The 25,330-nt window shown below is 41.8% G+C and overlaps 1 protein-coding gene across 6 annotated transcripts in view; it reads left to right on the top strand.

Annotated features, from left to right (window-relative positions):
- Sec24b (SEC24 homolog B, COPII component) overlaps positions 1-25,080 on the top strand; it is a 96,409-nt gene extending 71,329 nt beyond the window's left edge. For all 6 annotated transcript variants that reach the window (XM_076933256.1, XM_076933255.1, XM_034499996.2 and 3 more), the window contains 18 exons: positions 2,317-2,501; positions 4,720-4,822; positions 6,046-6,172; positions 6,696-6,805; positions 8,075-8,187; positions 11,145-11,263; positions 11,554-11,609; positions 11,817-12,023; positions 13,285-13,408; positions 13,777-13,935; positions 14,518-14,691; positions 16,293-16,403; positions 17,246-17,421; positions 18,119-18,256; positions 18,882-18,986; positions 20,132-20,224; positions 23,978-24,081; positions 24,240-25,080. In XM_076933256.1, the coding sequence (XP_076789371.1) occupies positions 2,317-2,501; positions 4,720-4,822; positions 6,046-6,172; positions 6,696-6,805; positions 8,075-8,187; positions 11,145-11,263; positions 11,554-11,609; positions 11,817-12,023; positions 13,285-13,408; positions 13,777-13,935; positions 14,518-14,691; positions 16,293-16,403; positions 17,246-17,421; positions 18,119-18,256; positions 18,882-18,986; positions 20,132-20,224; positions 23,978-24,081; positions 24,240-24,354 (2,319 nt within the window). In that variant the 3' untranslated portion in view covers positions 24,355-25,080. The remainder of the gene's footprint in view (positions 1-2,316; positions 2,502-4,719; positions 4,823-6,045; positions 6,173-6,695; positions 6,806-8,074; positions 8,188-11,144; positions 11,264-11,553; positions 11,610-11,816; positions 12,024-13,284; positions 13,409-13,776; positions 13,936-14,517; positions 14,692-16,292; positions 16,404-17,245; positions 17,422-18,118; positions 18,257-18,881; positions 18,987-20,131; positions 20,225-23,977; positions 24,082-24,239) is intronic.
- Positions 25,081-25,330: the final 250 nt, after the last annotated feature.

Here is a 25,330-nt window from a genome sequence, read left to right as displayed (position 1 = left end):
TTATTTGGTTGTCTGGAGTCTAATTTCTTGAGTTCTTTGTATATATTGGATATTAGCCCTCTATCGGATGTAGGATTGGTAAAGATCTTTTCCCAATCTGTTGGTTGCTGTTTTGCCCTATTGACAGTGTCCTTTGCCTTACAGAAAGTTTGCAATTTTACGAGATTTCATTTGTCAATTCTTGATCTTAAAGCATAAGCCACTGATGTTCTGTTCAGGAACTTTTCCCCTGTGCTCAGGTAGTCAAGGTTCTTCCCCACCTTCTCTTCTATTAGTTTCAGTGTATCTGGTTTTATGTGAAGGTCCTTTATCCACTTAGACTTGAGCTTTGTACAAGGAGATGAGAATGGATCAATTTATATTCTTCTACATGTTGACTTTCAGTTGAACCAGCACCATTTGTTGAAAATGCTGTCCTTTTTCCACTGGACAGTTTTAGCTCCTTTGTCAACAGTCAAGTGACCATAGGTGTGTGGGTTCATTTCTGGGTCTTCAATTCTAGTCCATTGATCTTCCTGCCTGTCTCTGTACAAATACCATGCAGTTTTTAATCACTAAGTTTTAACTAGTGGGTTTTTCCACTTGGTGATATCTGTATATCTTCTATTACCTGAGTGGGTGGTAAGATAGTGATTTTTCTGAAGTCATCATTCTATATGTATTAGTTAGAATTAGTGCATTCATTCATGTAGTGAACCTTGGTCCCTGTACTAAGGAATGTGGAAGATAACTATATATAGACACAAAGTGTATTTTGTATTTATTTTTTTGTCCTTTGTTTGTCAAACAGTTTGTGATTAGAGTCACATGCCTGTCCAAGTTTATATTATAAATAACAACAAAAGAACTAAATGTAAAACTAATTTAAAATGTTTACTACAGGTGAAAAGTGAAATGAGATATCCCTGAATATTTTTTGTAACATTTTCATATCAAAATAATACAATTTTTGGCCCATAGTTGAATGAATCTATCATTTGTAGCTTACAGAATAGATTACAGACTATACTTAATATACACCTAATATATTTAAATTATTTTAAAATTATATCAGCTTTTATTATGAGTGTAAAATTATTAAATGTAAGATTTGTTTTGTTGGTGCTGGAGAGACAGTTTAGTAGTTTGAGCACTGACTGTTCTTACAGAGGACCTGGGTTCAATTCGCAGCACTTACACTGTGGCACACAACTCCAGTTCCAGGGAATCTAATGCCCTCTTCTGGTCTCTGAGGTCACAAAGCATACAAGTAGTGTATAGACATACATGCAAACAAAACATTCACACCCAAAATGAAATTTAAATTTAAGGTAACAAAAGTGATGACAAAATGCAGAAAAGCCATTTTACATATTAAGTCAAATCAAATTAAGCCAAATTACATACTACAATGAAAGATTTTCGTAATCTTTGTCCTTAGATATGTACCCCAAGTGTCAGTACAATTAGTTAAAACAATTTTTTTCATGGTACTAGAACTTGGCTTGGTTTCTTGAACTTTAAGGACTGCTTTTTATATCAACTGAATATTTTTGTTGTTATATAAATACAGTATTTTGTATTTTGAGGGAAAGTTCATAAAACAAACAAACAACTGGTCATGCAAATAGCCCTAAAGGAAGTATAAACATAGGTACTATTTTGGTCAATTTTGACTTACTTAACTCGAAGCTTGAGTAGTTTTAAAATATGACAGTAATTCACTAAATTACTTTGAGTTAATAAAAAGCTGTGAATTTGTAGTAATAATACAAGCATAACACGGGCAGAAAGCAACAGAGAACTCGACACATGTGCGTCCTGAGGCAGTGCTCCTCAGCCTGTGGGCTGCGACCCCTTTGAGGACTAAACAACCCTTTCTTTCACAGGGTTGCCTATCAGATATTTACATTATGGTCCATAACAGTAGGAAAATTGCAGTTATGAAGTAGCAACAGAAATAGTTTTATGGTTGGAGTCACCACAACATGAGGAACTGTATCAAAGGGTCCCAGCCTTAAGAAGGTTGAGAGCCACTGCTCTAACGTATCAGCTTATCCTGAAAATTGTTGGAACTTGAAATGCTTCAACATTTATCATCTCTATTTAATGTAAACTATTTTTTGATGTTGAACTGTATGACATTATGAAAAAAGTTGGTTTTGCTTTGAAATGTTTAATATGCTTTAAATTGACTGTTTTGTTAAGATACGACTCTAAAACCAGATATACATTTTCTCAATATCTTGAATTTCCTTTGCATTAAAATCTAGTATTCAGAAATTTTTTTCATACATGTTGTAAAAATTTTCCTTTTGCCTTGAATTTCTCTCTCAGCATTACCCAGGGGTGAACCAGCTGTCCTCAGGTCTAGGAGGACTAAGCCTTCAGAGTTCTCCACAGCCAGAAAGCCTAAGACCTGTAAACCTCACCCAGGAGAAGAATATCTTACCTGCAACACCTATTTGGGCTCCTGTACCCAACTTGAGTGCAGAACTCAACAAGTTAAACTGTAGCCCAGAGTAGGTACTCTTTATTTTACAGCATCTTTACAGTGAGAGAGCTTGGATGAAAACAGTGCCTGAGTCCCAGAAATAATCAGCAGTATGGTATTGGTCCCTTGATTGAAAGTTTTGTTCATATGGGCTTTCCTTTTTGAGTTTGTATAGAAGTACATGTACAACTCTGTGTGTGTTGGGACTATGTGTGTATGTGTATATGATACACTGTACATGTGTTGGGGTGGTGTGTACGTATATGGTGCACTGTATATGTGTTGGGGTGTGTGTATATGGTGTACTGTATATGTGTTGGGGTGGTGGTATGTGTATATGGTGTACTGTATATGTGTCAGGGGTAATGTGTGTGTATATGGTGCACTGTATGCGTGTTGAGGTGATGGTGTATATGTATGTGGTGCACTGTATATGTGTTGGGGTGGTGTGTGTATATATGGAGTGCACTGTATGTGTTGAGGTGATGGTGTATATGTATATGGTACACTACATGTGTTGGGGTGGTGGTGTATATGTATGTGGTACACTGTATATGTGTTGGGGTGGTGTGTATATATGGTACACTGTATGTGTTGGGGTGGTGGTATATGTGTATATGGTATACTTAGTATATGTGTTAGAGTGGTGGTGTATATGTATGTTGTACACTGTATGTGTGTTGGGGTGGTGATATATATATGTTGTACACTGTACATGTGTTGGGGTGGTATATATGTATTGGCACACTGTACATGTGTTGGGGTGGTGGTACACTGTATATGTGTTTGGGTGGTGTGTGTATATGGTGCACTGTATGTGTTGGGGTGGTGGTATATGTGTATATGGTATACTGTATATGTGTTGGAGTAGTGGTGTATATGTATGTTGTACATTGTATGTGTGTTGGGGTGGTGGTATATATGTATGTTGTACACTGTACATGTGTTGGGGTGGTGTATAAGTATGTGGTGTACTGTACATGTGTTGGGGTGGTGGTGTATATGTATATGGCACACTGTACATGTGTTGGGGTGGTAGTGTGTATGTATATGGTACACTGTACATGTGTTGGGGTGGTGTGTATGTATGTGGCACACTGTACACGTGTTGGGGTGGTGGTGTGTATGTATGTGGCACACTGTACACGTGTTGGGGTGGTAGTGTGTATGTATGTGGCACACTGTACATGTGTTGGGGTGGTGGTGTGTATGTATGTGGTACTCTGTACATGTGTTGGGGGGATGGTACCATAGACACACATCAGGCATCCTGCTGTATCGCTCTGCTGTATTCCTTGGAGACACCCATTCACGGAACCTAGAACTGAGCTGCCAGTCAGCACACCTCAGCAGTCTCCCTGCCTCCACTTCCCACAGAAGGCTCATGTGCCCATTCCTGTTCTTTTACATGGCTACTGAGGATTTGAACTCAGCTCCTTATGCTTGCATAGGAAGCTCTCTTATTGCTGAGCCATCTCCCCAGAACCTTTGGAAAATTCTTTCTTCGGCTTTTCTTGAAATGACGTAAATCTCACTAATGTAATTCCAAGAATAAGTTTAGATAAATAGTTTTTCTCTGAATTTTCTTTTCTCAGCCCCAGTTTATTGGAGTAGTATGAATTCACATAGGGTCTTCCTTCACTGAGAACATCCTTGCCTTCTGGAGATGTGGAGCTGGTGTCTCCAAGCCTTGGTGTGCCTCTGAGTTGGTTAGTGGCCTCTGTACTAACGGCCCAGGGTCTCCCAGGTTGTTCTCTGCTGTTTTGTGCCCCCGGCAGAATGTGTTCAGGGAATCACCAGTCTGCAGCAGCTTCCTGTCCCTAGTGTTCGGCACAGCAGGAATGTGCCACAGAGCTCAGGTAGAAGCCACCACTCAGATTGTGGGGCTTAGGGCCAGGGCTCCTAAGGAAGCAGTAGCTGGGTGAGTCTTGTGGTGAGAGCGAGGTCAGAGGGGAAGATGAGTAAGGTAAGTGGAAAGGGCGTGGAGAATAGGGCGCCTTCAGCGGTGGTTTCTGTAGCTCCTGCTTATGCCGTACAGTGAACTCACTGGTAGAATATGTTGTACTCTCAGCAGTGAAATGTCGGGTCCTTGGTCCAGGTCTTTTGATAGCTGTCCTGTACATGCCTGGTTGAGTAATTCCCTTCCTGCTAATAGCTGTAGTAACCTGCCTCAGTAGTTGTCACTCAGGTCTTCGAGGCCGCAGTTATCATGTTAGCTAACATCCTGCATGTTTGTGTCTTTTCAGTTCCTTTCGATGTACCTTGACCAGTATCCCACAGACACAGGCTTTACTGAATAAAGCTAAGCTTCCTTTAGGATTGTTGTTGCATCCCTTCAGAGACCTGACGGTAAAGTATATTTTAAGTATTTAGGTTCTGATACATGTGTAAGGTATCCAGATTATTTTGTTTCCTAAAAATGTTTGTCTTATTTAATTAGAGTTGGAAATAATCATTTCTGAGTTGTTGATTGATTCCCCAGAACCCAAGAACCAACTCCCAAAAGTTGTCCCCTGACCTTCACATTCAGGCTATGGCAAGCACACCCACATACATTCCCACATACTGTGGCACATTCAGGATAAAAATAAATAAATGTAATACCTTTCTTTTAACAGTTAACTGTTTCTGTAAGATTTGAGTCAACACTTGTCTTCTGAGTAGCTGCCTTGTTTTGGGTGCTAGTGTGCAGTAGCCACACCCTGGGTCTCCAAAGTGGGACAAATGTGAAGCACAGCTGTGTGTTGCCTAAATGACATAGAGTCAGTCTGGTTCTGGGAGGCAGTAAGCACAGTTACTTTACTGTGGGCACAGTTAGTAGAGGCGTTCTGTAAGAAAGTCTGGGCCTCACTTTGAACCAGCTACCACGGACGATGCTTAAACTTCAAGACTTCTGTCCAGGTCCAGCGGAAAGTTATCTGGTTGAGATTAAATAACCTCTGGCAGTGGGGAGACTATGAATGTGAGTCTGCTGAGTGAAAGCACTTGTTTCCTTCTCTGCAGCATGTGCAGCTTTGCTAGAATCTTCCAGTTTTTTTTGTTTGTTTATTTGTTTTGTTTGTTTGTTGTTTTTGTTTTTTTTTTTTTTTTTTTTTGGTATTTCATGCAGATAACATTAGCAGTAGCTGACAAAACGGCCTAGTTAGCCAAGAAAACTAAAATTAAAAATTTAAAGTTCAGAAAAATATTTAGCCAGAGGCATTTGTACTTAAGCTGCATTTTTCTGTCACATTCTTTTTCTGTGGGAAGCTTGCCTGTTAGGCTGAATGGAAAGTATCAGTGAATAGAAAATAATTATAATGCATAGCCAGCCCTGGGAATTTAGTCATTCAGTAAATACTATGTAATTTAAACAGTTGCAACCTTCATCATTAAACCAAGACAGTTAATTTTGGGTGTATTTTCTGTGGGATCGGCTTCTTTCTGTTCTCGTCTGCTGTGGGACGGCTGTCAGCCATGCAGCAGACCCTCTGCCTGTCCCTTTGCCTGGTCTTGTACGTGGGACGGATGTGTTTGTGTCCTGATTCCCTGGGGTGTTTGTGCTGCAGCAGTGTCTCTACATTGTCTTGCAGCAATTGCCAGTGATAACCTCAAACACCATTGTGAGGTGCCGGTCCTGTCGGACGTACATCAACCCGTTCGTGTCCTTCATCGATCAGCGGAGATGGAAGTGCAACCTGTGCTATAGAGTTAATGATGGTGAGTTTCGGCTCTAGAAGGAAGTCTTTCAGTATCTTTTCTGATATCTCCCTCATTGCCAAAAAACAGCTTTCATGACGTTTAATGGAGACAACACAGGCAAAGGAGCCTTCAGTCTGATCTCTGAAGATCTGCTTGACCACAGAGAGAGTGACAGGGCAGAGTAAACCAAGGTGGAGTAGAAAGGCATATAAAGACACTGGCTGGTCTCTCAGGTGGACACGTGGACCCAGCTTCTGAGTGTTTGGTTCAGTGAGCTCATACGTAGGCACACGTGTCTTCCTGTTACAGCCACTTCCCAGTGCTTCTCTGCCCCCACCCCCACCCCCACGTTCTGTGAGGTTTATTATTAGGATGCAAGTCTAAGGAAAAAGGCAACCTGTGTCCTGGTTTTCTCAGAAAATATACTTGAAAAAAGAGTTAAAGGTTTTCTTTTTTAGTAATTTTCATAAATATTGGTGATGAAGGTATTCAACTCCCAGTGTGTTGCTAAATATGCCTTGGATTCTTCATTCTCCTCTAGTTCCAGAAGAGTTTTTGTACAACCCCCTGACTCGGTCTTACGGAGAGCCTCATAAACGGCCGGAAGTTCAGAATTCCACTGTGGAGTTCATCGCTTCCTCAGACTACATGGTAACTATTCGGTGTCCCAGTTGGTTGTGGGACACAATTCAATGAGACAGTTCTTTTAAGTAAATCCTCATCCAAATTTTTAAGATATTAATATGAAAGTTTGTATGTAACAAATGAAAGCTTTTCCCAGATCTGATTTGGTCTTCAGAAGAATTCAAGCTTAGAAACGTGAGCACAGCTTATGAACAAACAGCATCCAGAGTTCGTTGCCACTTGCATGTGACTACTTACTGAACAGGAATAATAAATACTTTGATCATTTACAGTTAAGTGACCCCAAACAGAAAAAAACTAGTGCATATTTTTGCCCAAAACAGTAGTCTTAAAATTACCACCATCTTCCAGCACAGATACTGAGGTGGATGGCTGACTTGTTTCGTTCTCAGTTTTAGTCATAAAATTCTGTTGTTCTTTTCTACTTAGAAAATCAGGTTTTACAAACTACTTAAAAATAGGTTTTAGGTTACATGATGCTCATCTTTGTTTTCTCATTTTTATTAAAAATAATGGTCCCCTCCCCCTCCGCCGTTTTTACTCTGGTTGCTGGCATTTGAGGAGCTGCAGGCAAAGAGAGGTAGCCAGGAACACCTGACTGCGGCTTGGTAGATTCATGGTGTTGGCTTGTTTGTTTCTGTAGTTTGGGTGTTAACTTAGCCTAAGATGACTTAGCTGCAGTTTTCATGTCAGTTTCCACCTCAACTACACAGTTTCTTGTGCCATCCGGCTTTAGAACTCACATGTGCTCGGCTCTGCAGTCCTTCATCTCGGTGCAGCGCAGTCGGCCATGAGCTTTGCTGTAGGAGTTCATCCTTCGGGCGGCCTGTTAAGAAAGCCTTCATGGACTGCGTGCTGCTCAGTGGAGGTCCAGGGTTCAATTCCCAGCACTAGGACCTCACAAAGGAAGAGAAAGGCTCGCTCTGCTTTTAAGAATGAAAGAAACTTTAAAATTAAATAAATTTTTCTTAGGAACAAATAAATATTAGACAGGTTAGCGTTATATAACAATAACCTGGCATGTTTTTACTTTAGAAGATATGTTAGTCAATATTCCTTAAAAAATAAAACAAAACCACTTAACGTGCTTAGCCATTACAAGTACCTTTTGTCCTAATCTCAAATGAATTTTGCAAACGAAATAAAGAAGGCCATGCGTTCTCATTAGCGACCATGTAGCCTTGTGCAGATTCTCAGTAAATACATAAGGTAATATGACAGTGACCGGACCTAAAGGCAGTGCAGCTGCTAACGGAACTATCTTTGTCCCCACAGCTCCGGCCTCCTCAGCCTGCTGTCTACTTGTTTGTTTTAGATGTATCTCACAACGCAGTAGAAGCTGGGTATTTGGCAGTTTTATGCCAGTCCTTATTAGAAAACTTAGACAAGTAAGAATTTTTTTTTTTTATTCTTATGTGGGTATGTAAGTGGGTGCATACGTTTGAAGTTGTCTTGTATATTTATGGGGTTGGATTTTTTTTTTTTTTTTTTTTGGCTAAATTGTTAGATTCTGCCATGTTTACCTAACTTTATAGAATAAGGATTCTGTTTCTTGAGTTGTTACATTTAATAGCCGATGTGGTATCTGATTCATAAAATGATAAATGCTTTAATATTTTGAAAGAACTTGCATCTTATCTGTCCTTCTAATGGGCTGTCCTGAGCACTGAGCAAAGTGGCTATGACAGGAGTTGGGATGAGACTGTCAGCAGGGTAGCTAAATCTGAGGGATGGTAGGTTGAGTGACATGAGAGTGGCCACTGAGAGATGCATGACAAATGGTTTCGCTCACAGCTGGGCTGGTGTACCTTTAGATCACAGCTGACTATATGTAGGAGAGTGCTAGTGGCTGGCTGGGTGGTGAGGGGTTGGGATGAAAGGATACAGGCCTTCAGAACTGTTGTTGACTTGGTGATCGACTAGTATGTTCCTGAAAATACTGAGTTAAATATTCTTGCCACATGTTGACAGTATATATTAATTAGCTAGATTTTGTTACTCCACAGGATAGATACATCTCAAGACATTTGTACAATAATTATACAATTTTGTCAGTTTAACAAAAGTATTAAAATAAAAGTATTTATAGAATCTAGCTATAATTTATGAGTGTGCAAGGCATTTTTTCACAAGCTAGTTGTATTGTATAGTGAGAGGAAGGTTTGAAGAAAAGGAAGGTAGGAGCTGAGTGTGTGCTGCAAATGTTAGGAAGCCAGAGAGTGTGCTCTGCACATTTCCACATGAGCCACACATGCCTTGTGGAAATTGGAGCAGAAAATAACGTGACGAATATATAGTCTCTTAACTCTCGCCCGTTTGTCTGCCAGCAGTTGTGAAGGAATCCTTCCATTAGCTTTGAAAAGAATCTTTCACAATTTTTACCAACTAGAAGTTGTTTGTACAGTCTTTAGACTTTGGTATCCAGGACCTCTCATTAGGTCAGCATTCTGTCACTGAGTGAACCCTATGTCTGTCTGACTTTGAGCTCTGTGTTCCCCTTGGGGTCAGTGCCCTGGAGGTACTTGAGTGGGTGGAGCAGGGTCCCGTGCATCTCCTGCTCCAGCAGTCCTCTTCCTCTGTCAGTCTCAGGCAAGTATGAGGAGACAGCCCTGGTTATTCCAGTGAGGACAAGTGAGTATTTACAGATTAGACTATAAAATTAAAAGGATAAAACTGAGAATGGAAAATAGTTATTTTTGCTTGATTTCAACAGAAAATAGACACTGGGAAAGTAAAGACAAAGCTAGCCTGGGAGCAGCGTACAGCGCTGTAGTGGCACGTTTCCTGAGAGCGCTCTGGAGACACTCCTGAGAGAGGAATTTGCTACAGAAACAGTTTAGCAGAAATTAGGGTGGGTCAGTAGTCTACTCTGGTTGCTGACTAATGCCATCAGCCTTTCTGAACTTCTCAAAGGAGTGCATATTAATCTCTAGACACAAGTCTTGAGCAGTATCCGCACCTGAATACTGTTTTTCTTCGTTTTGACTGGCCGTGGGCCTGTCTGAGTGAGCAGAGCGGTCATCGTAACAGGAATAAAGTGGTGTGCTTTGACACACGTTCTACTTTTGAGTCTTTTGAAGATTTCCTTACTTTTATGATGTGTACTGCATGCATGCCTAGGACCCAGGGGGACCGGAGAGGGCATTGGGTACCCAGAATTAGAGCTATAAGCCACTAGCGGTTTTGGGAACCAAACTTGGGTTTTTCCCAGTAATAGCAAGTGCTCTTAACCACTGAGCCATCTCTAACCTCTGGAATTATTTGTATTAAACAAATAGTCTAAGGCATTCTAAAATGTAACCTACATACAGTGAGTACAGCTGGATGCACTTGGAGATGTACTTTTGTACAAAGTGTTGCTGAGGGAATCCCGGCAGGCAGGACTTGGCAGACTTCATTCTTGGGGCCATGGTATGATTTTGAAAACTGAGTTCTAACAGAAAACTTCCTGGAGATTGATAATAATCATTTTGATGTTCATAACTATGTTTTGTTTAAAATTCACACATTAAAGTCTAACAACATTGTTAGTGTTCTTCCTGAAAAACCTTTTCCTGAAAAGTATTTCCCAGCGTGCATTCACTCCCTGTGTTTGACTGCCCTCGAGACTGTGTGTGAATATGCAGATTAGTCATCCTTTTCAGGAGTAAAACATTGTGCTTTGACACAACACTTGAAATACATTATACCGCTTTGTGATACTAAGACAGAGAGTAAGATGTGGTTTCTCACTTCTGTAAACTCATAATCTAGCACCTTAGTCAGGTTAGCCACAAGTTCAAGGCCAGCCTGAGTGACAAAAGTCCAGGCCTCAAAACAAATAAAACAACCAATGCTTTAGGCCAGTTGTTCTCAGCTGTAACCTGTGGGTTACAACCCCTTTTGGGGGTCAAACAGCCCTTTCATAGGGGTCACATATCAGATGTCCTGCATATCAGAATATTTGAACTACAATTTGTAACAATAGCAAAATTATGGTTATGAAGCAGCAACAAAAATAGTCTTATGGTGGGGTCCCCATAACCTGAGGAGCTGTGCATTAAAGGGTTGCAGTCTTAGGAAGGTTGAGAACCACTGCCTTAGGGAAAAGTCAGCAGGAAATACTGAGCCTCTAGAGTCCTGGGTTGCTCCTCCCTGAATGCTGTTTTGCTTTCTGAGCCCAAATTAATGTGAGTCTTCCTGCCTGAAAACAGGTCGCTGACCTCGTCACCTTCCTGTGTATGGTTCAGACTCTGTCTCCTGTACAAAGTCATGTCGCTATCCTTCAACTTAATGTACCATTTCATTATTGCGTAAACAATGTGACTGGACAGTTTGAGTTTCAAGTTGCCTCTTTTGTCACAAGGCTTCCTGGAGATTCACGAACAAGAATAGGATTCATGACTTTTGACAGCACCATTCATTTCTACAATCTACAGGAAGGATTATCCCAGCCTCAGATGTTGATTGTATCTGATATAGACGGTAAGCATCAGCAGCGTAGTCTGTGTAGCTGTGGACTTTAGACTGGGGTCTACTTTATTTGAAGGTCCATCTTGTCATGTCCTGTGAGCATGATTTGGTATACTTTGGAAATGCTTGGTTTAACTTTTTACACGGGGGGGGGGGTATGTATGTATACATACATATGGAGTGTATGTATTTACTAAAGCAGAATTCCAGTTTGCATGGCAAGTGTCTTTGTAGGACCAAAGCTTGCTACTTTCTGATGCTCTCCTGACTGTGTGCTGATGGAGTGTTTTTAATCCCTGTAGATGTTTTTCTGCCCACGCCGGATAGTCTGCTTGTGAATCTGTATGAAAGTAAAGAGGTGAGATAAATTTGTTTTTTTGTTTTTTTTTTTAAGTTACCAAGACCCTTAACTACATCAGCAGTTTCCATGTTAATCTTTGTTTACTGGTACAGACACTGAAGGAAGGTATCTAGTGAGTGTCCTTCACAGTCCAGAGATGCAGAATGTGTTAGAGAAGAAAACCATCTTGCCTTCTCAGTAATTCACCCTTCACTCTCTCCTCAGCTTATAAAAGACTTATTGAACGCATTACCAAATATGTTCATCAATACCAGAGAAACGCATAGTGCCCTTGGACCTGCACTTCAGGCTGCCTTCAAACTAATGTCTCCCACGGGTGGCCGAGTGTCTGTATTTCAGACACAGTTACCTTCCTTGGGGGCAGGACTTCTGCAGTCCAGAGAAGATCCAAATCAGAGGTCAAGTACCAAGGTATTGTGTGTTGAGTGTTTCTATCTTAACCACGGATGTTTCCTTTCCCCACAAACTAAAGTCATCCATTTCCTCTTTATTGCTTCATCAGCAGTGATAAATAACCAGTAAGAATTGAAGCCACAGTGCCTTTATTTGAGGTTAGGTGTATTCTTCTTATTACTCAGTTAGCAGGCTGTAAATTTGGTCTGAGAAGACGACTCTGGTAAGAGTTAGTTCAATCTCTGTCAGGTAATGCGTTGGGTATGGTGGTTCACGTCTGTAGTCCTGGTGCCATGTGTGCGCTCACACCTACACACCAACAAGATAAATTATTGTCTTAATGTTTAGAAACATACCCTAATCCTTTTATTTATAGATGAAAAAAGTAATATCTTGTCAGAAGTTGGATGGCTATTTAAAGATCAAGCTATGGCTTGATTTTCTGTCCCAGTGTCATTTTATGATATACGTGAAAAACTTAATTAAGCTATTATAATTTAACATGCTTATGAGTAAACTTTAGATTGCAGGGGGATAACAATCACTGTATAAAACTTAGATGGTAAGAAAAAATGTAAGCCAGCAGTAATCTCACTATCCAAGTATCAGTGTTTAGTTAACACCCGAACAAATGTCATTTGTCTTTACTCACATAGACTGTTATCCTTGGCCTTTTTCATTGTGATCTCTGAAATCACCAAAGTATGTGTAAGGTAGTGAATGTGAAGGTACTCAGGTAACTGTCAGGGCTGGAAGAATGCACCCAGCCCTCCTCACCATGCTGAGTAACAGGGTAGATCGCAGTGTTCAGTAGCACTCACTCTGGAACTAGCTTTCTAATCAGTCTGATGCCAACAGGCTTTCTGATCAGTCTGATGCCATCAGTCTTGCTTAGTGTTCTCATCTGTGAAAGATAAATATCAAAAATCTTACGGGATATGTGTTATGAAAATTAATCATTCAGTTTATATAAAATAACTTAAGCAGTGTGCAATGAAATTCATTTTTCCTCTAGAGGTGAGTGGGAAGAGTCTCCCTGTCACTCCAGGCTGGACTTGAATACCCAGCAGTCCTGCCTTAGTTTCTAAAGTGCTGGATCTGACCCATACATAGTTCCTTGCTCTAACCATTTTTATAAATGCTAGGTTTTATTACTCTTAGAAATCTGGGCCCAAACTCTATTGATATATAATGGAATAAAGTATATATCTTGCTTGTTATCAGAGAGACATATACTGTGTGCATAACCAAACTCTTACTTTATGGTCTGTTGGCTTAGGTGGTGCACCATCTTGGCCCTGCAACCGATTTTTATAAGAAGCTTGCTTTAGACTGCTCAGGACAGCAAACTGCAGTGGATTTGTTCCTTCTGAGTTCACAGTATTCTGACCTTGCTTCTCTGGGTAAGACAATGTCATTATGTTACTGACTTAGAGATTTCTAACATGTATTTAAAGCCGTGCTCTTCAGGGCGCATTCTTAGTTCTGGGGGCAGGCATGAGGAACGATGGGTAACGTCTGTGACGATTACCAGTGAACTCTCAAGCCCGGTCTGTACTCACTGTCTGCTTTGTAGCACTTAGCCACTCAGCAGGGAACTTCAGGGTTTGCCATATTCTGTGAATGTTTCAGGTTACAGTTTTATCTGCTTCCTGTCCGTGTTGGGCTTACTCTTAACAGATGTTTTTCATAATGTGGGATCTGTACTACTGTTAAAAAAGTAAATTATCCTTACTTGTCTAGCTAATACTTGATGTGTTTCTCTCTAAAGCTTGCATGTCCAAGTACTCTGCAGGGTGCATATTCTACTATCCATCTTTCCACTCTACCCACAATCCTTCGCAAGCAGAAAAGTTACAAAAAGACCTGAAACGGTACCTCACTAGGAAGATTGGATTTGAAGCTGTCATGAGAATAAGATGCACTAAAGGTACGGCCTTGGGAAAGTGTGGTCTTTACATTTCTGCGTCAATCAGCAAGCGAGCCCAGACCCATGGTGATGATGGTTTAGCATAGGGGACTTTCTGTTCGATCCAGCTGAGCCCTGTTTGAAATATAGTTACTGAGTGACCTTTGACTACCTCCTTTTAATAACTAGAATAAGTGGATAAAAGCAACATTTTGGTTTATTGAAGGAAAGCACATGACAGATTATTTGAGAGTGACAGTGAGAAGAGGAAAGGACTTAGCTGCCGTTTAGCTGATGTCGTCCTTGGGTTACCAAGTGTGTGGGGCTGGGCTCTAATCTCTCATCTTACATCGAAGATAGGGAACCCTCGGTTTCTTAGTTTTGTGTACTATATTTACGTCTGATCTACATTTGCATGTAGAATATGAATGGTGGGTTAGGTATAAATAAATATAGGTTGAATGTGTAGACTCCCTTTAGGGAACCTGCATTGTTTGTTTGTTCAGTTAGAGCATCTCCCAGAGTCTATCTGACCCAGGAGAGCAGCTTGAGCTGCAGGGACAATGTTGCTTGTGCTGTCTCATGCCAGTTCTCTCCCCTCAGGACTTTCAATGCATACTTTCCACGGGAACTTCTTTGTCCGTTCCACTGACTTACTGTCTCTTGCCAACATTAATCCTGACGCTGGATTTGCAGTACAGCTATCAATTGAAGAAAGTCTGACAGATACTTCCTTAGTGTGCTTTCAGACAGCCCTGTTGTACACATCAAGCAAAGGTAATGGTATCCAAACTGAAATGGCTGGTGGCCATAGGTCCTCTTTCTACTTCTCTTTTAGTAGAGAGGAGAAAAAGAATGCTGTGCAGTGGCAATAATGGCATTTGTAGTAGGTGACTGTGTGTTGTTTCTTTCTCTTCTTATCTCACATTTGAATCCTTTAAATAATACACCTTAAAAATAGATTTATTATTTATGTGTGTGTGCCCTATGAGTTTATGTGTACCACATGCCAACAGAGGCTCATGGGGTGGGCAAAAGAGGGTATTGGATCTCCTGGTCCTAGAGTTACTAGTGCTTATAAGCCAGTGTGTGGGTGCTAGGAGTCACCCAGATCCTCTGCAAGAGCTGTAATCACCTTTAACCACTGAGCCATCTCTCCAGCCCCAAATAACATACTTATAAGGATTTTTGTTATGCATATTTACTCTGTGTGTAGTGCGCTACTGGTCAGGAATGCCACAGTACCCATGTACAGGTCAGAAGACAACTGCCAGGCATCAATTCTTCCTGTCACAAGTGAGTCTCGGGGCTCAAACCTGCTCACCAGGCTCTACAGCAAGTGTCTTTGCCTGCTGAACCATTTCACCAGCTGTGTGTATTGTGGAAAATTCAGTAGTCGCATCATATTTCTGGCAAGCTCAGAGGCCACCGTCCTTGGGGTTGGGGCTCTGTAACATGAAGAACTGCAGCAAGGAAGGTCTTCACTTCTTCCTTGACAGTGTACGCTTTTATGCTTTTCGATACTTAGTTGAGTCTAATTTAGAACAACATTATGGAGAGATGGCACAGCAGTTAAACACTTGCCACTTCCAGTTCCCAACACCCAATAGAGCAGATCACAACTGTCTGTATTTGTTGCTCCAGCAGATCCAACACCCTCTCCTGGCCTCCGTGGTCTGTGCATACTTATGTGCGTGTTTATTGTGTATACATATACATATAATATAGTTATTACAAATAAAATCTTTGAAAAAGATCAAAGTCAACCAGAAACTGCCGTTCAACTATTTGTAAGATCTGTGCTCATAGTTTACAGGATTAGAGATTTTGTTTTAGATTTTTTTATTTTATTTTATGTGTGCGAATTTCCTGTCTATGTGTTTCTCTGTGCACTGAATGCATGCCTGGTGCCTATGGAAGGAAGAAGAGAGCATTAATTTCCTTGGTCTGGATTTACCAACAGTTATGAGTTGCCATATCAGCTCTGGGAGCTGAACCTGGGTCCTCTAAAAGAATAACAAGTGTTCTTATCTTCTGAGCCATCTTTCCAGTCTTTGGGGAATATTTTATTTGAAACATGCTGATTGGACTGGGATTGTTGCTCTGTGCTATGGGGCTTGCCCAGCACTTGTAAGGATCTGGATTCAGTCCCTAGAACCAAACAAAACAAAAAAAAAAAAACAAAAAAAAAAAAAAAAAAAAAAAAAAAAAAAAAAAAAAAAACGATAAAAAGCAGGTGCTCAAAGCATCTTAAGGACAAAGCCGATTCTGTTCTAGAGTATTGTCCCTGATGAGCCAGCACAGCAGTGTGAGTGGAATGGTGATGCTTGCTCTCTCTTAGGCTAGTATGCTTTAATGATATACTTCATTTTATTTAGGCGAACGGAGAATTCGGGTGCATACACTGTGCTTACCAGTTGTAAGTTCGCTCGCTGAAGTTTATGCAGGAGTAGATGTGCAAGCTGCCATCTGCCTTCTGGCCAACATGGGTGAGTAGCAGATGAAACAGTGGAAAATACATGTGTCTAACCTAAAAACAAGCTGAGGCTTTTCTACTTTTGTTTAACTTTAGAAATTCCTTAATGCATTTATTATTACAGGATGAATTAGACTGTTCTTACATTTTAAAAAATAATTCCTAGTTTAAATCTATTAGGGGGAGTGTGATTTGTAAAAGCCAGGATCTCCCTCAGCTAATGTGTAAGCTGTCACACATCCACACTAGAACACAGCTCAGCTGTCAACAGGAGTATGCAGATGTGACTTTCAGAGCCATTATGCTAAATGTCACAAGGTGTGTTCATGTGACTCCAAATATATGACCTTCAGTAAAAGGAAATTTATGGAGACCAGATTGCCAAGACGAGGACAGAGAACTTTCCTGTCGTGGTGATCAGACTGCATCTAATGCATAGCTGCTATAGAATCTTACTCAGAAGAATATATTTCACTCTGAAGCTTAAAGGAGCCTTCAGCATTAATATATTGCAGAGGGTTTTGTTTTAATGTGTTTTCTTTCATAGAGAAACAAGCAGTGAGCCCTGCTATTTCTCACATACACTAGAGGAAGCAGCCATTATTACTAACTTGGTGCAAAATTGTAATAGCATTCCTGACAGACACCTGGTCTTCACACCTCACTGGGCAGTACTAGGAATTGAACCAAAGACACAAGGATTATGTCACTGACCCATACTGCACCTCCTCCAGGGTTTTAGTATGTAGAAGGAACTCTGTGCGTGAGCATGTACGTGAACACACACTTTGAAGAGAGTAGAGAACTAACTGGAGCCCAGTGGCTGAGCAGCCTCTTGCTCTGCTTCCTTTGCAGCTGTGGACCGCTCAGTGTCCTCGAGCCTGTCGGATGCCAGGGATGCCTTGGTGAATGCAGTGGTGGACCCGCTGTCCGCCTACAGCTCAGCAGTGTCGGGTGGGCCCCGCTCCACCCTGACAGCACCAAGCTCACTGAAGCTGCTCCCGCTCTATGTTTTGGCACTTCTCAAACAGGTAGTTCTCGTTCTCTCTCTCTCTCTCTCTCTCTCTCTCTCTCTCTCTCTCTCTCCCTCCCTCCCTCCCTCCCTCCCTCCCTCCCTCTCTCTCTCTCTCTCTCTCTCTCTCTTTCTCTCTCTTTCTTTCTCTCTCTCTCTTTCTCTCCATTCTCTCTATCAGTTTCTTACAATCTCAGGCAAATGAAGAAATGAAATCTTTGTTGTTTTTTTTCTGGTTCTTAGCTAGAGGATTATGAACTTTGGCAGTTTAAGACTTTTGAAAACTAAGGGGAAAGTGTGGGGTATGGAGGTGTGCAGAGGCTCCATGACTCCTGTCAAAGCGTATGTCCTTTTTACTTCATTTGAATGAACAGTTTGAATTATGACATGGTCAAAGCCAGCCCCTTCACGTGTATTTCTGGAAGAGACTCTGCTAAGGGAAAGGTCAAAGGTTCACTGATTACTGACTGCCTTTCTTTCCACTGTTGCATCCTGTCAACAGGTGTTGTTAGATACAACAACCTGTAGAATGTTTGTTTTTCCCACAAGGACAGGATAGTTCAGAGAAACTAATTTACTTCCTTACCTATTAAATATCAGCTGAGTCTTGAAACTAAGTATGTGGACTTAAAGACAAGCTTCTCCTGTGACTGTTTGCTTGCTGTTTACTTCCTACCTGTATGCTTCACCTGGATCATGTGTCTTCTCCCTTGCAGAAAGCATTCAGAACAGGTACAAGCACGCGCCTGGATGACCGTGTGTATGCCATGTGTCAGATGAAGTCGCAGCCACTTGTGCATCTAATGAAGATGATCCATCCCAACTTATACAGGATAGACAGGCTGACAGACGAGGTGTGTACATGAGGGAGTGTAGTTGTACACAAGCGCCTAATTTTGTAGGTTAGTTCTTCCATGCTCTTGTCCGTGGAGATAAGCATTCAATAGGTACTTAGCGATCTAGGTACAGGAGAGGACATTCAGATGCTGTCAGCCTGTGGGAAGGAACTCGGCATGGGTTTGCTTTTAATATTTGATTCATAGCTAAGTTCCCGAGCAGTCGCCATTTGCACTGTGTAGCTGTTGGCAGTTTGTGATGTGACCAGACTGCGGTATTAGTTCCATAGTAAACCAGGTCTGTTATCTAGTAATTACTTAACTGCACAGCTGTGGAGTATCTTTTCTTCTTCAAGCTGTATTCTTTAGGCTTTATAATCATTCCATGCATTGTATTATGTTGTAAAAAGTGGTAGTCAGCTGTGGTAGTTCTTAACACTGACCTCAGAAGGGAAGTGAATGAGACCAAGGATCCATTTGACATTTTTACCTTTCAAATTGGAACACATTTGAACATCTTTATCCTACTGTGAAGCCATGGTATTCAGTCAGTATAGTTTTCCTTCTCTGAAATGGAAGTGTCGTATTTTAGTGCTGATAGTGTTGCTCTGCTCTATGGCTGAGTTCTACCTTTTCTCTTCAGGGCGCCATCCATGTTAATGACAGGGTAGTACCTCAGCCACCTCTTCAGAAACTGTCTGCAGAGAAACTGACCAGAGAAGGCGCTTTCCTCATGGACTGTGGCTCAGTAAGCATCACTCCTGGTAACCAAGTTTCTGCTCTGACTGGCAGGCGAAGCACCCAGTCTGGTCCTATTTTCACCAAGCAGACAGGGTATAAGCAGATGTGACACAAGGAATCTGCCTGGCACAGGGGCTCAGTTTACTTTAGACCCTATGGAAGGACAGCACATTGGCATAAATTAGTAAATTAAAAGAGTTAGATATATTCAGAAAAGGAATTCCTGCCATCAGGAACCTTACTACCAGAATCCTAAAATTCAAGAGAGCTCAAGAATTTCTTTTGTAGTTCAACTTCCATCCATTGCCAGGGTCAGAGAAGTCACTCACTGCTCAGGACTCTGGGAGGGATGACCAGTAGTCAGAGAAGTCACTCATTGCTCAGGAGTGGAGAAGTCATTCACTGTTTAGTGGGGAGGGCATCCAGTAGTCAAGACAAGTGTACGCATCACGGAACTCGGGAGCTGAAAGAGTGAATGAGAAGGAGGGCCAGGTATTCTCATTAAAGAGTGCATTCTATTTGGTAACTAAATGAGAGGCTGGAGAGACAGTGGCTCACTGAGTAGGTTCCCGCACCCATGGGGCAGCGTACAGCCATCCGTAACTTCAGCCCTAGGACATCTGCCTCTGGACACTGCAAACAAGAGGTACACAAACATGCATATAAGCAAAATACACATAGAAATAATATTTTTCAAGTATTTATGTACATGAGTATTTTGTCTGCATATATGTACCACATGAATGCCTGGTACCTGGAAATATCAGAAGAGAGCATTGGATCCCTGGAGCTGGAGTTAAACGGATGGTTATGAACCACCATGCAAATACTGGCATCAGACCTGGGACCTCTGCAAGGGCAGAGAATCTCTTAACCACTGAGCAGTCTCTCCAGCCCCTAAATAATAAACTTTAAATGAGGAAGAATGTAAAATATTACAAGATGCCTTAAAATTTAAGCAAAGACAATGGGAACTGCTTTTGGTTCTTAGAACTAGGTCCACAGTACTCTAATTCTATCTCCCCTTTGTGTTTGTTAGAGCTCATGTTTGAAACAGTGTATGATGACATACATGATAACCAAAATAGTTGTAACGAACTTTCTATAAGGGAATTGAATGTTCTGTCGTGCCCCTCCCTTTTCGTGTTTCAGGTTTTCTACATTTGGATTGGCAAAGGCTGTGACAATAACTTCATAGAGAATGTGCTTGGGTGTCCTGATTTTGCATCAGTACCACAGAAAATGGTCAGTGCGCTTTGTGTTACTTTTCTGGAGGAGGTAAACAAATGTCCGTGTACCTGGGATAGAACACTGAAGGCAGACAAAGCAAGAGCTCCATCCAAGCCAGCTTTGTGAGCAGTCAATTTATTCAGCCTAGGCCTACGTATAGGAACATACATGCGGGGTTACACACACAGGTGTGGGGGCACTCAAAAACAGCTGCATCCCTGAAGTCCCGCCTGCCATGGGTAATAGTCTTAGGACACTTAACCATGGAATCCCCTTCAGTTAACCTGTCTACTACATTCTTCAGTACCTACATACAGGTGGGAGGCAGGAGAGCTTGGTAGTTGGAACCGGCTGAGGGTATGGCTTCCTCTCCCTGAGGAAGTGTTAGCAGACTCATTGTCTTCGCCTAGACCTAACTTGCCAGTGTGTTGTTCCACCTTTTAATTTTAAAAACTATCTCTTCATGTAGTCTAGGCTGACTTAGGACTCACTCTGTAGAGCAGGTTGGCCTCAGGTTGGCAGTCTTTCTGTTCTCATGAGCTAGGATTACAGGCCTGTTTTGTGGCATCTGGCTTAGTTTACCGTTTTGAAGTGTACAGCTGGATTATTGTGAGATACATTCGCAGTGTTGTGTAAATACTGTCAGCAGCTGTGGGGGCCGGGGACAGAGACGCGGCACTCTGCTGACGTAGAACAGCTGGGCTTCTTAGTTTGTCACACACACACACACACACACACACACACACACACACACACACACACACACACACATATTCCAGGATAACTTAGTGTGAAGTTGGAGTTTAGCAAGAGGAGGCTTTAACAGTGTTGTCAGTGTGAGCACTGAGGAGAGCCTGCAGGTGGAGGCTGGTCAGTGCCCCAGTGCGCCTCCACCCGCACTCGCTTGAAGCCGTGGAAGGATTTCTACGGAACACCTCCTCTGCATGGGACTGTAGGGTTGTTGGTGAGGGACGCTAGAAAGTAAGTCTGGTAAGCTCAAAGGAATCATTACTACTCCGTGTCACAGAGTTTTCGACACGTTTTGACTGTCTTCAGAGTTCATACTCTTTTGTGATCCTCTCAAAGGAATGTGGTCTTGTATCTCCAAAGAGAGTAAGGCTACACTCAGATGTCATATACACTTTGGCCATTAAGCATGTCTTAAGATATTCAAACATTCATATTTGAAACAATTGCTGTCATAAGGGAATATTGGGTCTGTAGGTATCTTAGGTGATCTTTTTGTTTTGTTGTTGTTTGGTTTGTTTTTTAGAGGGGTATGTTTGTGTTATTGTTGTTGATGATGATGGAACAGGGTCTCCACATTTAGTTCAGCTGTCCAGGAACTCACTGCACACTCCAGGCTGGCCTTGAATCTGCAGCAGTCCTCCCACCTCAGCCTCCTGAGCATGAGGACAGTGGAGTCAGCCACAGTGCCTAGCTCAGTCTCCACAGCAGGTCTTGTTGGTTTGTGTTGAGCATCTTGACTCCCAGCTGACAGGAGTCATTCCCGGGCTCAGGGCCTCTATCTGCCCTTGGTTTCCCTTTTCACCCTGCCTCTCCAGCACCACTGTCTAATTCCAGACCCTTCCATCACACCCAAGAAAGACCCTTTCTGTCCAGTTACCCCATCCTCCTGGCAGCTATTTTTAGTTTTACATATTCTCGATAAGTCATATTAATGGAGTTATACACTACTTGGCCTTTCTGTCATCTCTGAGACAGTCTAGAAGGCTGCTGGTGTGACTGTACATGTTGTTTATCAGGTACATGAACAGAGAAAGGATTCATTAAAATATGCAAGAAGACGGGATGACTGAGGGTAGGGATTGCGTAGAAATTAAGGGGAAATGCTTTGTTATGTCTCATGAGCCATTTTTGCAGAGTACAGGGCTGTAGAGTGGGCATCTCACTCTTGTGCCCAGTAAGTTGTACAGAGTGAGTTGTTTTCCTTGAGGCTAGCCTTAAAGCTGAGGCACTAAGGTCGTTAGAACTTAGGCTCACAGGTGCTGCTGCGTGGCAGTGATTCCCTAGGGCTATGTTCTAACGTCAGGAGTGTTGACTGTGGAGATCTCTCCTTCCAGCTTTGTTTTTCTTGAGCGAGGTGTGGTTGTGTCCACCTACACTCCCAGCATTTGAGAGATGGGTGAAGGAAGATCAGCAGGGTAAGGCCAGCCCGACCACATTATGACTAAGAAAATAAAAAACAACCAAATAAATAAATGGATGTCTGCTTTGGTAACGGTAGAGACCTGTATGTAATCCCAGCACTGGAGAGGCAGAAGCAGGCAGACCTCTGAGAGCTCAGTGCAGGCCTGGTCTATACAGTGAGTTCCAGGCCATCCAGGGCTACACAGTAAGACTGTCTCGAAAACAGATCTACAGAAAAACGCTTCTGAAAATCTTACTTTAAAAAAAATTAAGTGTTGACATGAATTAAATATATGATAATTCAGCGGTACGTCCAAGTAACTTCAGTTCCAAGTGATCCAGCACCTTCTGGCCTCAGTGCACTGGACGCACGCCATGCACAGACATGCATGCAGGCAAAACACCCATGGACATAAGTAAATCTTCTTTATCCTGCTAGGCACAAGGAGGGAACTTGTCCTTTTTAAATTTATTTATTTTATGTCATGAGTGTTTTGCCTCTGTGTGTGTCTGCCTCTGTGTGTGTCTTCCTCTGTGTGTGTCTGCCTGTGTGTGTGTCTGTCTCTGTGTGTGTCTTCCTCTGTGTGTGTCTGTCTCTGTGTGTGTCTGCCTCTGTGTGTGTCTGCCTCTGTGTGTGTCTGCCTCTGTGTGTGTCTGCCTCTGTGTGTGTCTGCCTCTGTGTGTATCTGCCTCTGTGTGTGTCTGCCTCTGTGTGTGTCTGCCTCTGTGTGTGTCTGCCTCTGTGTGTGTCTGCCTCTGTGTGTGTCTGTCTCTGTGTGTGTCTGCTACTGTGTTGTCTGCCTATGGGAATGTCTGCTGGTGCCCAAAGAGACAAGAACAGGATGTTGGATCACCTAGACTTATGTTCCAGACAATTGTAAATTGCTATGTGTGTGTTGGGAATTGAACCTGGGTCCCCTGGAAGAGCAGCCAGTGCTCTTAACCACTGAGCCATCTCTCCAGGCCCCCAAACTAAGTAAATCTTTTAAAAAAAAAAAAAAAAAAAAAAATCAAAGAAAAATGAAATTCTTGGAATGTGATTTTTTTTTTCTGAGTAAGTTATGTGTGTAATTTAAGGTGAATTTGGAGCTTAGTGATTGCCTTCATTTGAATATTACCTTAGAAGAAACCAGAAGTTCTAAGAGTCCCAGTAGCACGTCAGTCTGTGTAGGCTTTGCTGGGTTATCTAGAACAATACAGAAGTCACGTAAAATAGCCACATACTTAGAGTAAGCACACTTCTTTTCTACAACTAAAATTCCATTCATGTGGTTGCTGCTTTTGGTTCTCGGGGCAGAATGCTGGCTTGTAGTTGGCGGCCCTGGGAGCCCCAGTTCCATTGCTACCCTGCTATCTACAGGACGGGAAAGGTTTTTAAGACTTCTTAAGAGAGCCTGTTGAGGATAGCTGTACTAATTAAATCACACAGTGTCTACTACAGTAAATTCTTTCTCCTAAAAGCTGTTGCTTGTGAATGTATTGGAATTGTGTATGTACACATGCTTACAGGATTAAATATTGGTGTTACATTTTCTAAAAGGAGTACAGCCTGAAAGGGGACACATGTGCTCAAGATTCCCATGTGTTTGTGTTTTTTAATTGTATTTCTTTTACCAGACACAGCTTCCAGAGCTAGACACACTTCCATCAGAAAGAACTAGATCCTTTGTGACTTGGCTTAGAGACAGCCGACCATTAAGCCCTGTCCTGCACATGGTAAAGTAAGTCTTCCATAACTTCTTGATGACGTCATCCTTCCTGTGCTTCTCCTCAAAACAAATTTCAGGATTTTCCTGAAGTCGTCCCATGACGTCTACAATGTATAGTTTTTCTTTGTAATGATATATATTTTAGATAAGTGCTGTTTTCTACCTTTCAGAGATGAGAGTCCTGCCAAAACAGATTTTTTCCAGCATTTGATTGAAGACCGCACGGAAGCCGCGTTCTCCTATTACGAGTTTCTCATTCACATCCAGCAGCAGATTTGTAAGTGAGGGAAACAGCCGAGTCAGACGGACGCTCCTCAGCAGGTGGAGCTCCATCCATCAGAAGCACACAGGGGACTTGAGACACGACCGACGTATTTGCTGTTAGAAGACACAATGCACATCACTCTGTCTGAGGCCTGGGCCAGAGATTACGGAAGAGAGAGAGAGACAGAGCAGAGCCCTCCCAGGACACTGCCACAGCCATCGGATGGAGTCGGTTTCTGCGCACTCTCAGGAGAGCAGCAGTGCTTTTCTGCCAGCCAGCAGGCCTGAGGACCGTGGAATGACATGTCACAATCTAAAACCAGATGAAGTCACCATACAATTAACATTTCTGGACTTGAACTCTGACAAGAGATGCCAAAGGGCAGCGGTACTGTGGTACTCGTTTGTATGAATTACTTTTTAACAGGAATGATTCATGTTCATTAAATGAATTCAACATTTTCCCTGTAAAGACAATAGAGTTTCAGTACACGAACTATAGAACAATATATATAATGTACATAAGTGTTACATTTGTAAAGAAAATGTAAAATGTAACTAAGGATATGAATTGCTTCCACTGTGCTGCATTGTTGGATGACAGCTCTGTCAGTGAGGGAATGAGATTGACTAATGCATATTATGAATGAAGTCCACAGAAGAAACAGGAAACTTTGTAATTCTGTTAAATCTTTTATGTGGATTTATTTATGATCAGCCTACTAATTAAAAATATTTTGCTTGACAGTTGGTTTGGTGGTTTGTTTGTTTGTTTGTAGAAGTTTTTTGGTTTTGGTGGTATTGGAGATATTTTTTAAACAGTAGGAATCTTAAATTTGCTGCTTGGAGAAAATGCAATACCAAGTTTCATTCATCAGTGAATGAATACATTGTCATTAGTTTGTGGGAACTACCAAGTGATTACTGTTTGTATTCTAAAAACATGATGTCATTTTCAGAATACATTTAATGACTAAGCATAATCTAAATCTCATTT

This window comes from Arvicanthis niloticus, chromosome 4, assembly GCF_011762505.2.
Source record: "Arvicanthis niloticus isolate mArvNil1 chromosome 4, mArvNil1.pat.X, whole genome shotgun sequence".
In the NCBI taxonomy this organism is placed as follows: domain Eukaryota; kingdom Metazoa; phylum Chordata; class Mammalia; order Rodentia; family Muridae; genus Arvicanthis; species Arvicanthis niloticus.
Note: the sequence above shows the minus strand (reverse complement) of the source record. Positions and strands in the feature narration are given on the sequence as shown.